General features: G+C 36.7%; 1 protein-coding gene across 14 annotated transcripts in view; it reads right to left on the bottom strand.

Moving 5' to 3' along the window:
* Positions 1-17,664, bottom strand: part of LOC136847412 (uncharacterized) — a 654,742-nt gene that overhangs the window by 11,767 nt on the left and 625,311 nt on the right. The window contains exon 1 of one of the 14 annotated variants that reach the window (XM_067119067.1): positions 4,276-4,848. The exons of 12 other annotated variants lie outside the window; for them this stretch is intronic. In XM_067119067.1, the coding sequence (XP_066975168.1) occupies positions 4,276-4,434 (159 nt within the window). In that variant the 5' untranslated portion in view covers positions 4,435-4,848. Of the gene's footprint in view, positions 1-1,675; positions 1,796-4,275; positions 4,849-17,664 lie in introns of those variants that run through there. One more of the 14 variants, XM_067119072.1, reaches the window with a different exon arrangement.

The following is a 17,664-nucleotide window of genomic DNA, read 5'->3' as shown; positions in this document are numbered from 1 at the left end:
ACGTAGCTTTGGAGAGGATCAGGCTTTAAATCCAGTAGACTTTGAAATCTCTGTTTTTATGGGAGAAAATTGAACTTGTGATTTTTTACCATGATTTTCTAATCATTATGAACTTTTGAACTTAATTTAATATGAATATTCATACCCTTTTATATTATTATTTTGTCATGTTACGTTTGCCATATCTTGGCTATGCATTTTACACTTTCCATTATTGTGTTTTCCATATATTTTTTGGGAGTTTTCTTCATGTTTGATTCTTCCGACAGATGTCTGTGGACAGATGTTGGTGGATATGGACTGGTTCGAATAACATGTGGTAGACTGGTTTTGACATGACTAATTATTGATTTGGGGAGTATGTGTGAGTTTGGATATAGGCTATTATAGTGAGACTTCTTTAATCAGAAGTGTTTTACAGTTCAGAGTTTAGTTATCTAATCGATAATTATTTATTATGCATTTTAATCTTTGCTTTGTTTTGTTCATTTCTTGTTGGGTTATTTGAATAATATATTTTTGTAGAAATATTGCGTTTCTTTAAATGTCCATTTAATTATAATCGGGTGGGTGTGGAAAACGATATGTGTGAGAGAGAGAGAGAGAGAGAGAGAGAGAGAAAGAGGAGAAAATGTAGTGTTGCCACGAACATACGCCTCCGTTTCATGAATATCGTTATATACACCTTATATATATATATATATATATATATATATATATATATATATATATATATATATATATATATATATATATATATATATATATACTGTATATATATCTGTGTATGCACGGTTTTGGGTTCGTGCACCAGCGAGCGCGAGAGAGAAAGGGCAAAATACTGTAGCAAACTACAATACGTGCCTGGCAGAAACCTGAAAGTCACGAATGTAGATCGGAAGGCATTCTGTGTTGCAACGCCCCTGTTGTAATTCCGCCTTCCACTTTCTCCGCAGACTTCCTGAGGAACTCTTGCTCCACCGATACTAAATAATAGACATTCCATAATCGCAGAAACACGATCATTATTTTGCAAAAACTCAGTATGGGAATAAGTTAAGGACGGAAAACGGAACTACGAAGAAAATAGGTAGTAAATTGGTATTGTGGGTAACTTCATCCAATGACCTCGTGAAACTCTAAGCAGGTTGGTCCAGGAGCAAAAACCTGCGCTGGCACAGGGCCAGCTAAAAATAACTTGTGCCACAACATCACTAAGCAACTACTAACATGCTGGGTACATAAATTCATTACAATGTTTTACACGTAGTAGCGTTAAATTACGTTAATTTTAAAATCGGACACTCAAACATCTGAAATATTTCAGATGTACCTTCCAACTATATGAAAGTGTACGCACACACACACACACATATATATATATATATATATATATATATATATATATATATATATATATATATATATATATATATATATATATATATATATATATATTTATATATTACACACACAAATTAGCCTAAATTGAAAAAAAGGTAATCCACACTTACCACGTAAAAAAAGAAAAGGAATAACCATTGCATCAGTCAAAGAATAATTTACATCGACACCTCTCTACTCTCATCAACGAAACAGAAAAGGCAATGGTTTAAAAAAATGTCAGAAGGTTACCCATCTCTATTCCATGCTGCACAAATATGAAAAGGCCTACCTTCTGCAGAATGCCTAAGCTATCCTCAGGAGCACATGCTTCCACCAGTGCCAGGGATAAACTGATGCTCTGCACATGTAACCAGCTATCCTTCACATCTCTCATTTCATGGGAGTTAACAATAAGACCAACTTAGCAAGATGCCCAAACATAAAAAAAGAGGTCTACTTACCCTTAAATGTCAACAGGAAGGTTTCACTGGATGCCAACTAGGCCTTGTGTTTAGTGTTTCATTGCATTGCAAAACAATGTACAGCTCATACAATAACCAAATTTATATAAGGATGCCAGGACCTTTCGCAAAATAATTATAATAATCTTTGCTTTGCTGGTAACGCAGATATTTTTTGCATCAAATTTGCTACGAAAAGGGCATCTTATATGATGAGGTTGTCTACTGGAGAAGTAAATCTTCCAGTATATAGTCGAATTTTTCATGAACTCCCCCCCCCCCGTCCCCGCTAAAAAACCTTCTGTACTTGGGCATGATGCGAATACGTGTACAACCCCTTGTTTATGTAGTAACTAAAAATTCCGTACGTTATAATTACACGTACGGTGTGTATAAAGCACAAACAAACTATAAGAAGTCGTTTACCTAGAACTGTGTGGGAGGGTGGGGGGTTGGAGTTCGGAACAAAAACTGTTGATCAACTACTGTCCTAGTCATACTCTTTACTAATGGAAATCGTCTCCCCACATTCTCTTAACTCATAAAAAGAGATTAGCAGCTTCTAAGTGGCACTCATGCACAAACTCAAAAGCAAACTTTATTCACAAAACATCAAAATGACCGATGGCCGTCCTTGAATAACTTTTTTTTTTTTTTTTTGCGTTAAGGAACCTCCATCCGGTCCTGTTGGTCAACTCCAGTTGCACTACTGTACAAGGGAAGGATGAAAGACAGCAGGCAGGAGATAGGTGGAACTGGCCGAAAGTGGCCATGTAAGAAGTTATCTACGTGGCAGGAACGGCGTAGATACAGCAAAAGTGGATGTAATGAAGGAACGAAGCACCACCGAGGAACGGGAGGCGATGCGGGTCATTAAAACCGTATGAAAAATGAACTTGGACAGTCTCTTATTTTGTATAAATCTCTCAATGTTAACGATCGATGAAAATGAATAAAAACAACTATTATCATTATCATCAGCCTAGTGTAGTAAATTACAGGTACGACCTACTACTCCTTCGGTAATCCTTTTCTCTCCCATTGTGCCTGGGATATATGTAAGTACTAAGCTGCCAATTCCGTCGGCCTTCGCATAAAAAATCACCGAAAGGAGACGCTGTCATACCTGTCACTTCAACTGATGGGTGTAAAAGGGTAGGCACAGTATAGTATGTACAAAAAACACACAGCAAATATGACTTTCAAATGGTTGGGAATAAACCATATTTATTAGAAGAAAAAAAAAAGGATTTAGCTTTTAATAAATCGAAGATTTTGGCAAGAACAGCATACGATGTGATAAAAATGAATGGGTTAACAAAATCTTAACTGCCATAGAATAACTATGGCCTCATGGCAGTAGCTTACCAATACCTTCTGTACCTCATTTCCATTCTGTTTAGTAACTAAAAAGGACTCTAAGGTCGTGACCTAGTAACTTACAAGTTACCAAACCTGATTTATCTCGTGCAACTCATACCATTCAGTGAGAGAATGTGATGGTATACCTCGTTCAGGGGTTACAGATGTGAGAGTATATATGTATGTATGTATATAAATTTATATATACATATGTATAACATACACACATATATGTGTGTATGTGTGTATATATATATATATATATATATATATATATATATATATATATATATATATATATATATATATATACATACATACATACACATAAATGAACTTCCTCCTACCCAGCTTTCTGATCCCATACCAATCTTGCCTTGGACTAGACCTCACGTTAGGCCTAGCCTTGGTCAAAATCCACATCTATGAACAATTCAGGTAAACCACATTCGGACTCCCTTCCAACAAGAACATTCTCCCTGTTACCAACTACCAACTTCTTATAGTATATACCTAACGAAAACCAGTTTAAACAAAGTGAATAACTGAATTAGGGTAGTTTTGGTGTCAAATTTTGTTTTGAACTAAAATGAGAACGTATGCACATACTGTAAAAGACATCATTGAGAGCTGTCAATGTTAACATGCACATCCAAAACCCTAGTACAAAACCACGAAAATGTACAAGTTATGGGATATTGGTTTCAGATGGCACTGCCTTTACATTACAGGAAAATATGGCAAACTTTCAGCTATTGCTGGCATTCTTTATAAAAACCAGTTACATGAGAATGTGAACTTTTATGCTAATTTCTTAATCTCTGCCATGTGAACGTAGAATGCTTGTTTATATTCTATATCAAACAACCTGACTCCCAAGCATAATTTACGGCCTTCCTCAGCCTTACATGAAGTTTTCTTAAGTCTGACCAGGTTAGCAGGCTTCCCAAGCCCGAGTAATAATGGGTCCTTCCCAAACATAGAAGCTTTCCCGAGCCTGACCTGCAGCTTGCAACCTTCTACATCTGGCTACTAACGAGAACAGCACTGCGCCCAAGGAGCTCACCTTCCAAAACCTGGTGACGTGCGGGCTGTCTTCGCCTTCATAATCTCCATCGTGTGGATAAGCAGGACCAGGTGTAGTCTGAATTTCACAAACGATGGTGAACACAGGGTCGGAGCCCCCCTTGACGGGTATAACAATATCGCGTACCATTCCTACCATGGTGGCTTCAATGCGTGCACCCTGATTAGGTAGTTATCCAAGTTGAACGGTGACAATATTTCACGAGGAAACACTTTAAAACGTTATTTTTTCTCAGCAAAGTGGTTCACAAATCGTCCACCATTTATTTCTATGCCAGGTTCATCTTTCCACGATAACCGCAATGTTCTTGAACATGGAACCATGGATTTGGGTTTCGAGTTACTAATTTCGGATGGGAACTTCTGACAACGAAAAATAATTGGTGCTGGACGTGTCACTATGGAAATTCTTTGATATGAATGATTATTGTTCTTAAGCACATTATTCTTTATCCATGACTGGTTGAGGCTCACCAAGTACCACACAGACACTAACAGGCGCCACGACAAACACCTCCCTCTACTTTAAGGATACAGTGACTAAAAGTTCTCTCGTTGAAGTCCTATATACGCTCACAAAACGCTCCGCCCATTGAGTTGCCAAATAACATTGGACTGAATGAAAATACAAACATAGGATGAACTTAATATCCTCAACACTTATAACCAAAGCAGAGAGAAAAACACAGTAAGTTATTTACTTTAGAATGATAGTATCAGTATAAGACATGCGAAAAATATAGGTTAGTTCACGACGCGATTGAAAGAGGAAAAATGGACTGCGGTTGTCTGGAGAGCAAACTCGGCAAAGGGGATTGGCTGAGGTGTTCGTGCGTCATGGCTTTTTGTTATCAACTTTGCCTTTAGTGCACATCTTATAACGAAGCAGAAGATGCTTCGGTTTTGGAAGAGACACATCATGTGTCCGGGAACATGGAAATTTCAGGAGTTAAAACAGGAAAAAATACCACACGAATGAAGTCATCGAAATTAGAGCAGATTAAACAGGAAATATAGCTTCGCCTCTCGGTATTAATCAAATACTATATTGCTTCTTGTCGCTCCTTCACAAGTTTCAAGGATCCAACAGGAACCTTTTCCCACGCAATAACATCTGAAACGAATGAGGTTCGGTAGAATAAAAACAACGATAACGTTATTTGGGAAATAACTTGACGACCATCTTGGACTAGGTAGTATAACTGGTCATGAATAGTGGAAACACTATTAATGGAGAAAGTGAATAATTATAAGTAATTAAAATATGAAGACCTGGTTGTAGAGCAGCCACACATAGTGAGTACTTCCATAGCAGGAAACGTGGAAAAAAATTCGTAATAATAAGACACGGAAGATTGGCCTGACTAATCTAAATCCCGGTTGTCTAATATATTAAAAAAAAAAAAACTTTCAATGACACAGATAATGAGAGAGATTTCTTGATACCTAATTGTAAAATAATCAGATTTTACTACTGAATCACCTAATCCCTCGTTCAATAAATCATGAAAAAATAACTCACTATCCATGATTCACCCACATTGAGATATGTATTGTCGCTAGATAGGGACCTCCGTTACCTATTCTATTATAGACAGAAACTGTTGTGGGAGCAATACATGAGCATTTCATAGATGAGAGTTTTTAATTTTTAAGGCAAAGATTCATGGATTAAGTTTCTGAGACGAGTTACATAAAACAATGATCAATGTCTACTGCTATGGAATTCTGTGGCCACAGGAATGAAAAATTCCTAAATACCAAGATCAGATGCGCTACCGCAACGGGATAGAAAAAACACCAAGCAAAACGTAAGAATCGGTGTAAAAACAAGAAGCGAAAATGGCATATAATAACAGCTAAAAGTTGCAAAGGAACTAGAAATTCCACTCTGATGAGTCCCACGAATACCAGTTTTTCTCCCCCATCGGGTGCCCTGGGAAAGAGAGAAAAGTCGCAGGTTGCTCTTGTACGTCACGTAGGACTCTTGTGCTGCTAACAGGCGGCCCTTCTGCTACTCAGAGAGAGAGAGAGAGAGAGAGAGAGCGCGAGCATAACTACAAGAAAACAAAGGAGCTTAGTTGCATACTTACACCCGTTAAGTAAGATCAAGATAGTGCACACTAAATAGTATCGACTTTGAAAAGAGGCTACTTGTTTTAAGGTAACTATTATGAAGCTTTATTTAGGCAAGTGGGCCATTAAAGGATAAAGCAAATGGTGAGCAAGGAGATTTTAAAACGACAGACACCACAACAAAAGCATGATTAAAATCATCCGACTGTGAATTCCAATAACCTTTCCCAGAATATGATTTCAATTCCCCTTCTCCTCTGGCAGACTTCCAGTCCCCGAACCCTTCAAACATTCCAAGGCGTTACAAGGTCGAAAGCTAACCTGAGAGAGAGAGAGAGAGAGAGAGAGAGAGAGAGAGAGAGAGAGAGAGAGCGAGAGCTGTTTCACTTACGCATTCTTGATATCTACTTCGAGATATAAACTTTGTTCATCCCTTTACTCCTTTTTTGACCATGAACCCGGATTCCTACGGCTCTCTAGACCCGTTTCTCGCCTTTATCTCTATGTATTTAAATGCACATGTACATATTTGTTTATCGATTTATCCCTGTTGTAATTCATTTATTATTTTCTTTGATCCGTTTTCCTGTTTTGACATAATAGAATCCCGCTAAGTGGAAGTTTACCTTGCAGGTTTTTTTTTTAAACTTTTAGGGAAGTTCCATGTGATGTTGGTCATTCTGAAAAAAGTCTACAATAACGAGAGTAACTGACACTACGATTTCATCTCATAATAGCATAAGCAATGCGGTTTACCAACACTTTCAATTCTTTGCCTCCCTTCTCATCCACTCACTTTTTTTATTCCTCTAATCACCCATTCTTCCCTACCTTCCATCCCAATCAATTTATAATTATTAATCATATCTAAGGGTAACATGACTCCCATTCATTACCAGCTGAATTGCTCTTACTTCATGGGCTAAGGTCTCTGAACCAAATGCTTCATTTTCCCTGCGCAGACTATATATATATATATATATATATATATATATATATATATATATATATATATATATATATATATATATATATATATATATATATATAGTCTAAAGGGAAAATGAAGCATTTGTTCAGAGACATATATATATATATATATATATATATATATATATATATATATGTATGTATGTATGTATGTATGTATGTATGTATGTATGTATGTATGTATGTATGTACTTAATATAACAATTAGAAAAAGCTACCGTCTGGAAGACAAGTATGCATGATCCAAACATTAAAATGAATGCCAAAACAGAAAATAGTAAAAAAATTAATTGTTACTTATCATATATTAACTATTATTAAAAACAAACTACGATTTTTTTAGAACATAATACAGACTCCCTTGAACCTAAGGAAAAAGCTGAAAAAAATAAATGGCTGGTTTAAGACAAGCCTCATCTAATAGTAACACAGAACAGTTGCCAAACCTGGATTCTAAAAAAAATATAATCTAATTGGCCTTAGGTGTCATGAATTTCAGAGCCAAATATGTCCAAATAACAAAATGCTATATATACAAGCGGCGATGAGGTCCTGCTTTCTACACAAATATCTAATACAAAAAGCATCCTTCTCATGAGTGAAAGACGAGCAGGTCCCTTGGTTTTAGTTCAGACGTCACCTTGGCCCGTCAACTAAGAAAAAAATCGGGAGACTGTATGAGACCCTGTTCCTAGAGGTTATTTGCTCCATACACATGTATGCACACAAACATACACACACTTGGTGATTATAATAGCACATACTATCTTTCTTTCCCTATTCCTCTTCGTTTTCCTACAGGCCTAGTCTAGCATAAACGGATTGGGTTACCAGAACAGAGGAATTCTAAACAAAGAACAAATTTCATAAACGTTTGCCCATGAAAACTGATTGAGCAAAACGAACATAAAGAAGACCCCATTATCTTCTTGGGTGGTAAAATCCTCCCAAAGTTAAAAATGAAAGATGAGTTTTGAAAACTGATGAAAAGTGACTTATCTACTTTTAAAAGAGAACGTCATTAAAATGGATCGTTTCTTTGAAAAACTGAATGGCGCTCAATGAAACAGAACTTTACGGCTAGCTGTATACTCTGAGCAATTGCGCATGTGCATACACATCAGAACACACATGGTCGTTACTCTATTATGCACTTCTATTTGAAAGGCTGTATACAATGCAGAATAATTTTAACAGCCTTCTTATATTGCAGACAAAAAATAAACTCCAATCATAAGAATAAAAAAATAACAGATCCTTTGGTATGTACAATATCCATCAAAGCGACAGTCTATTACAACTGCTGCATCATCAAATAATACCTACGTCCTCAATCATTCATGGTATGAAACCCGCATTATCTTAAATTAAAATTATAAAATCCAATTTCCTTTCCATGGAAACCGTGGTCTCAAAAGTGAAATAGGCTGTATAACGTGTCCTTTCCCCTTTCACACCTTATTCTCTTACTGGAAAGAACGACTCATTCCACGTTTAGTTACATCATATAGGCCTAAATTGCTGCAATGGCACACAGTATTTACCGATGCACGCATCAAATTCTTCAGAAATTCGGCGAACATTCAACACAGAGGAAACTGTTGCAAGGAAGTGGTGTCTGGCAACGTCACGTACGGAAAGAATACATTGAACGGCTGTTGAGAAACAATCTTCACGATCTGTTTCGACACAAACCCTCCAAACCAGTTTCTACAGAATCGTGGGGAAAACTTGTTTCAGGAAATAATGTACTAGCATAGAAACTTTTCGAGATCTGATTCTAACAGCCACTTGCGCGCCTTTGTTGTCTGGTCAGAATCCATAGGTCCTCACTAGGCCTCCTCCATTTCAGAATACTAGATCCATGCTGGTGTAAGTTGAGCTAAATCCAAACCAAGCAACCAACTTAACTCTCATTTACCGCAAATATTTAACGGTGAGATTTAATGTGAAAAGACGTACGCTTGGGAGATGAAACAAGAAACATTTACATAGGCCTAAACGTTAATGGGGGTTAGTGACCAAACGGGTCACCTAGGCTTATGATACCTTTCTCCGACAGGTATAAAAAAATAGGCCTAAAGAAAGAACGAACTTACAGTCGACTGCCTCTGATAAACAACAGGCCTAGAGGTGAAACTGAAATAAAAACCGAGAGAATGAGAGGGAGTTAATAACGAGGAATAACACTTTATTCTAACTTCATCATAAACAACAATACACACGTAGCTCTTGTAGAGATGGAACCATTTATAGATTACTATTAACACAATTCTTGAAAATTTTTCTTCCCAGACCACCCAACAACCACAAAGGCAATCGACCACACAAAAGCAAGCTAAATAGTACAGCCAGTCTACTTTTTATTTGTGGACAAATGCGCAAAGTAAACACCACATGGAAATGCGTAGTTGGCTCACAAACAGTAAGTATACCCTGGGAATGAAATGAACTCATAAAATGCTAACACTCAGAGCTTTTCGTTCCGACCCACTGGTTACGATCCTATTCAACCAAGAAAACAACCCAATAAAAATCTATCCAAAACTGCAAAATTAAACCTAAACTATGTACAAATAGTTATTCGGAATGGGATTTGCTGTTTCCAAGCTCGCGAATGCAACTGTTATGCAGCAGAATGAATGCACTTAGAGATGATTTAATATGACATTCGGAGAAATCGGTACGATAACTTCTGGAACAGCAAGCGGTCGTTATGCCGGCCTTTCCCGACCTGAGACACGCTGTACCCCATCACCCCGCCTTCCTTCTTCCCTCTCGCAGTTGCAACCAGAGCAAGAATTTTCTCCAGCATTCCTGGATGGCGAAAAAGCAAAAGAATCTTGCTCTATGGAAGTTCCTAAGCTTCATTGCTGCCAGTCCCTTCACCTTCCATTGCCTAACAGCCGTACAATAGTTCATTCTTATTTCGCAAGTAGAACTCGTGTTCACAATATCGGGACTGTTCAAAGACACTAATTTCCTGGCTGGATATGTGAAGTATTATGAAAACCTTCCAATACATTAGGCTCCATCCGCCTTGGTATATAGAATATGAAATTACTAAAAACATAATATTTAAAAGTATCAACTTTTGTTATTTGGGAGACACAAAACTCTTCAAAACAAATGTGACCTCTCTCTCTTCCTCATATATATATATATATATATATATATATATATATATATATATATATATATATATATATATATATATATATGTGTGTGTGTGTGTGTGTGTGTGTGTGTGTGTGTGTGTGTGTGTATGTGTGTGTGTGTGTGTGTGTGTGTATGAGAGAGAGAGATTGAGAAATTCAGCAGGCGCTATGCAGAAGCTAACGAAAAAAGGTTAAAGTTCTGCAGATCCAGACTGCCGAAAAGGAAATGGAAAGGGAAGCGATATGCGGTCATTGATGCGAAGGAACTAGTAAATATTAACTTGTTAGGTGGAATGAGTTAAAAGCGGAAATGGAGATAATACACATAGGTGATATACAAGGGTTAACATAAATGATGTGGGTGTTGATCAGATTTCAAGAGTGAGCCTTGTGAACCGATAACACGGGAATTATACACACGAGTCAGCAGTAAAAAAGTAGGACGAGTGTTGGAATAAGCGGATGTTGCTTTAGCCCGTACAGGAAGAAATGATCTTTCGCCAAGCGAAAGATAATGCCTACGGGCTAAAAATCACCAGCGCAAACTGATTTCAGAGCGAGTCGGAAACGCTTGGGCCCTTCCCGTTAAATCCCATTTCGCCTCCCCTGACTACGCAGTACATCATGTACCTGGTAATTAGCCGATTGTGGTTAGTCCCGACCAGAGTGGAGAAAAGGTTAGAGGTTGGCAACCTCATCCCAAGAGACTGACTGAGAACCCGAAAGCTAACTTGTTTTGGAGCCAACCATTGTGGGAAAAAAAGATATATATTATATATATATATATATATATATATATATATATATATATATATATATATATATATATATATATATATATATATATATATATGTGTGTGTGTGTGTGTGTGTGTGTGTGTGTATACACACATAAACACACACACGTATATATATATATATATATATATATATATATATACATATAATGTTATGGTAAGTGTGAGTTGGAATCAACGTATACGTGACTTGTGCAATTTTCTGCCAGTAGAATTTTATGACACTAAAATTGTCGTAGAAACACGCTCTCTCTCTCTCTCTACACACACACACACACAAACACACACTCTCACTCTCATATATCTATATATATATATATATATATATATATATATATATATATATATATATATATATATATATATATATATATATATATATATATATATATATATATGAATGACATGCAATATACCTCAAAGACAGAAATGAAAGTATCAGTACCTGAGCTCAACATTCCACACCCGTACCCATTGCCTTCTTGGTTGGGACAAATGCCATTTTTTAAACAGTATCTGGAAAGGGGGCCTGTACATGTGTGCGTGTATATATTTATATATATATATGTGTGTGTGTAGGCTATGTGTGTGTTTGTGTGGGTGCATTATTCCGGTATCTGAGCATTCCAGTAGTGTAGTTCTTGGTGAGGCACCGTAGGTTGGGCTTTCCTCGGGATTCCCGAGAAAATCCCCCACAGACTGGTTCACACTATTCTTTATTATTACTTCACTCTATCGAAGAAAGTTAACAGGCATATATCTCAATTTACCCTCAGGATTGTCTTCATCCTATTGTCTTGTGCTATATTTTGTGTTACCACTTAGAATTATCAAGATGCATCAACTTTCTCCTACTTGACTTTTCATTAGTTTACATTTTTAAAAACCTTCCCCGATTAAGCTGTTAGTATTTCACTTCGAATGAAGTATTTTTCTTGTCATATTTTGCATTACATCCCTCTTTCAGAGGTTGTCAACGACATATGCCCCGTAGGGGGTAGGGCCGTCAGTGCATCTCAAGAGATGCGCTGTAGGTATTACCGAAGGCCGTTTGTAGCGTCCCTTCGGCCCCTAAGTGCACCCACTTTTTAGCCTTTTACTTCATATTTATCCGCGCTTCCTTTCTTCCCTCTGCTGTCCAATCACTCCAACCCGCTCTTTTCAGTCTCTTAAGCACTAAATGGCTGAAAGTGGCCCAGTGCTTGCTTTATAGCCGGAATTTTCATAAATCAAATAAAATCAAACCAACCGCACACGTAAGATAATCTTATCTTCGTGAATTTTCTTTTTCTCCTGTATCACATTTTTAAATAGCAACGTAAAACTCCGAACAATACGTAACATTTTGAGTAACTGTCTTTCCTGTTATTCTTTCCTTTTCATGACTGCGTCTTTATCCGAAACAATATTTGACCTTTCATCGTGACCTTCCGCACAGAATCTGGCACAGGACCATTCCCATGCAAACAGTATCCGAGTTACTGGATGGAGGTAGTTTCTCCGCCGTGACATTTAGGATCAGGTGGAAAGTGATATAAAGGTCGCCATTTTTCATGTGGAACCATACCACAATGAACTGTCAACAAAGGGGTGTTAGAGGTCCCTTCCGGGAACAGTTTCCACAATTTTATCTGGAAAGTCATTTTTCTGGAAGCTTTATAGTACTGGAATGACACGAATACTAAGCAAATAAGTAGCAAGTACCTACTTAACTTTAGTCTTTAGGCACTATCCAGTGCTTGATATCAGAAATTATGCCTTTATATATATTTCATATCCTTTCATTAACTATAATGAAGGTGTGATTATGATAGTGAAATGACAGGAATAATCAGTAAATCCGTAGTAGCCTCAGTAGCAGTAGGAACAGGGGTAATATGTTTTCAATTATCGAAGTTGATAAAAAATGATGATGAAAAAGGTCGCGGAACGATGAAAGACACTGAGTAAAATGTTTTAATGTAAATCACTGATTGAACATCGGGTATTTCAAGGCAATGGCTGCACCCATTTCAAATATGAAGTAAAAGGAACCCATTTTCCTAAGTCTTCAATTAACTAACGAGTACATAAAGAATGTATAGCCCTCCGTAATTAATATAAACGGTCAAATTTCGAGCAATGCTACGACTAAAAAGTCCTTACAAGTGCCAGTAAGAATATCTCTCTCAACTTTAACTTTTTCACAGACTCTCCGGAAAAAGTTCAATGCGTCCCACTTTGCTGCCACCAGCGACTGCGAGTCAAAACAAGTAAAAAATGCGCCGAGGTTTCTTCGGCGCCATCTAGTTTTCTGTACAGCGTATAATACTGTGTGACACTCAGTCACGGCCAATGAAACTATCAGCCCCGGCCCATGAAACTTTCAGCCACGGACCGGTGGTGGTCTGTGTTGTTGGCACCTACAGCGGTATCAGACGCACGATCATGGCTAACTTTAATTTAACCTTAAACAGAACGAAAACTACAGAGGCTAGAGGGCTGCAATTTGGTATGTTTGATCCTTGGAAGGTGGACGATCAACATACCAAGTTGCAGCCCTCTAACTGATAGAAAAAGTGCGGACGGACAGACAAACAGCCATCTCAATAGTTTTCTTTTACAGAAAACTAAAAACGTCACGGGAAGAAAAGTCATTCTTTTTCTTAACTAGCCGCGTTGCAAGGCAGGATATTTCATTACGCTATTGTTGTTTTAGTTATCGCTAGATTCGAAGCTGAGATCTAACCGTAACCTAACGGTACACAGAAGACGCTTATTTTCCTGCGGCCTCTTCTATCTTTAGCTGTGATACGCATATTAAGATTTTTTAAATTTTATATTCTTGGATTACTGCAAAAAAAGAAATTGTGATTAGTGATTACGGCTATCACTACGTACTACTTATTTATATAATTAAAAATTAGGGTTTCCATAATAAATGACGACGCTGAGTGTGTGTAATCAAATAAACATGAAGGCCTAAATAACATAAAAATATAACTTATGTCAAAACACATTTTCTACTACATTAGAAACCTGTACTAATAATCTATGATGCAAACAAATTTCAGGAGTCAAAAAACTCGCTTGTTCACAGTCCTCGTCGTCAGAAATAGACAACAATTATTCCTCCGGCTCCTGATACCTAAATGTTACTACTGCTGTTCCTTCATTTGTGATACTACCTTCATTAGCAAACGGTAAATGATTACGTGCAGAACCATACACCGAACTTTAATAATTTTTGAAGCTCAATGAATTTCACATGATGACTAGAGGAATTTATTTCTGGTGATAGAAATTCATTTCTCGTCATAATGTGGTTCGGATTCCACAATAAGCTGTAGGTCCCGTTGCTTGGTAACCAGTTAGTTCTTAGCCACGTAAAAATAAGTCTAATCCTTCGGGCCAGCCCTAGGAGAGCTGTTAACCAGCTCAGTGGTCTGGTTAAACTAAGATATACTTAACTACCACGATACCAATCTGATTCTAGGTATGTGTAGTACCAAACAAGAATTGGTTGACATATATACATATATATATGTATATATATATATATACTATACATTATATATATATATATATATATACATTATATATATATATATATATATATATATAGGCTATACATTATATATATATACATATATAAAGCGGGAGAGAAAAGGCAAGCAACCACTAGATCTTCTATCACTTCACACTCGAATGGTCTCGGCAACTTCCACTTCCTGAGATTCGCTGGAAGATAATGTTATCGATATACTGAAGGATCCGATAAAATATCCGTATCTCTTTTAAATTTCAGGTACCGAAGCAGTTCAGTGTTATTGAAATTTTTTGCCGTCCAGAGAATGTGAGGGGATAAAATCTGAATAACGTGAGTATGCTTTAACTTTAGATCTCTCTTTCCGGTATTGGTTTAATCGTCGGTTATGTTTAACAACTTTGAAGATAATCCCCTCCTAGTCACATATTGTATACGAGCATCTGTGTTTGCATTTGTACGTACCCTTTTGTTTATAACAAATATTTCAAGCCAGACAACATCACTAGCATTAAAATACCTTTCCCTTGGATACGTTTGAGTAAAGCAAACAATCAAAGACAATATTCTGAAATACACTTATCAATATGCTGATTATCTGTAGGAACAAAATTGATCAATGTAAAGTGAATTCATGACCTTTATTTATTCGTTCAGTTAATCTTCCTCCGGGTGAAAATGCCTTTCAAATTTATAAGACATCATAAAAATAATTTCCACATACAGTAATCGATTTTGTTTGTAATACTGCCGTAGTTATGTACGAAATTTTCATCTGCATTAAAAGTAACTGTTTTTGCTTTTTTTTAGTTAATACCTACCATTTATCTGTGGAAATAATGAAGAATTAACATATAGGCTACGTCCATCATGAACTATTATCCCTAAGCAATAATTATAAATAATTACGCCCAAACTAAGCGATTAACCCGTCACCTGTAGAAAACCACAGAACTGTTACAACTGTAAAACTTTGATGAAAGTCGTCTATTTTGTCCATTAAGTTGTTCTTCCTGATTCTCGCTCTCTCCACTTAATTTAATTCACTTCTTGACATTGGGAAAGGTTTACAATCGGCATTAGGGGTCACCTTTGTCTCCGTGGAGTGAAAGGAGGTGGAAAACAGTCACACAGACACAATGGCGCCAAATGAAGGTTGATAATTATGCCATCGAAAGGAATATATTTTTTGTCAACAAGACTCGGTTGTCATGGGTACGTTCAACTTTCATAGTTCCAGAATATAAATTAAAGTCAAGCAGTATCTTAAGGCTGAGGATATTATCTCAGTTTTACTCTCTCTCTCTCATTTTACTGCAACATCATTTCCTCTTTCGTCTTACCTGCTGCAAACTCTTGGCTCCTTATCTCTTTCGCAACCTAACGTGATTAATCAGATATCGACTTAATTATTTCCTGTAAATTTTTCTCTTTGGAGACGTTTCTTGCCTCATTTTCCTTAGCAGCAACTAAGGCATTTGGTTGTAGTACATTATGCAGTATATTCAAAATAATTGCCAATGTCCGACGCCTTGGTTTATCTTTTTCTATTCTTTCATTAATATATTCCGATTGAATTGGTTCTCTCTGAGTCTCTTATTTCTGATTACTGACACTCGATGGATAGCTATCGCCCTCAGAAGTCAATTGTTCGATACATGAATTACACTGCAGATCGACAAACTGTCATTTGTACGGAAGTTGCAAACTTCTGGGCCAAATTTCTATATATTTCTCTATCCATAATGAGGAATTCTTTTTTTCTTTTGTTTCTTGTATTTCCTAGATCATACAACATGCTTTTTTTTTTTTTTTAACAAGGTTGACTGTTCCAATAACTCCGATCTTCGCCTGGTCAATATTGACGTTAATTAGTTGGCTGTTAGCAACCAGTGAAGGAACTTCAGCTTCGTATCTTTACCCAAAACTGTAATCACCGAAATTTAACTGAGTGGTCCTTGGTAATAACCAAGTTTTTACAGGATTTTTCATGACTTCTTTCTACCAACATATTGAAGTGTAAACGAAAAGGATCCCTCTTGGTAGAAACTATTTCAGTTTTCTTACTGTGTATTCTTACTTTCAAGAAATGGTCCACAAACTTATTTTGACGAGTACTTATTTCTCTACAGGAGCGATGGTCTTCATAAGATAGAAATACGTAAAATTTTACCCCTAATTTGAATTTCAATTGACTTTTATTTGCAATGACGAAATACATGATACGACAGCATTTCGTAATTGTGAATACTCTTTCTGATCAACGAACTCAAGGAAAATGAACCAGTAAATTTTCTCAAGTTTCGTCTGATAAACATTTTTCACAACTGCTGACTTACTGACGTGAGAAAAAAAAATGTTCACTTATTATCATGAAGAAAATGGTTATTGAATAAGTTTCTTCCAGTTTCGTAAGATACTGTTTACGAAGACACTTGATATTACATAACTCAGACTGTTAGAACTAGCACCCACCGAAACACTGAAAAAAATTTACTTCAAATGCTACAAGAAATGTGCCCGGTTCTGAGTTGGTGGCAGAGAAACTATCCTGTATCAGTATTATATATGTTCTATGTAGACAGACATGTACTTGTCACATATATATTAGTTTTCAAGTATTAAATCAATCTCCAATGTTTGCAGACCATATTTGATAAGGCAAAATCTGCTATCCATGAAGTAAGTCTTTTCTTTACTTCCTTGTTCTTGTGAAAACGAGCGAACTGACCTCTATAAAACCCCGCATATCACAAGAGTCACGATTACAATACTTATGTAATATACATCGTCATTGGACATTTGTATTGTACTCATCGTCA

Source organism: Macrobrachium rosenbergii, chromosome 16 (assembly GCF_040412425.1).
Source record: "Macrobrachium rosenbergii isolate ZJJX-2024 chromosome 16, ASM4041242v1, whole genome shotgun sequence".
NCBI lineage: Eukaryota > Metazoa > Arthropoda > Malacostraca > Decapoda > Palaemonidae > Macrobrachium > Macrobrachium rosenbergii.
Note: the sequence above shows the minus strand (reverse complement) of the source record. Positions and strands in the feature narration are given on the sequence as shown.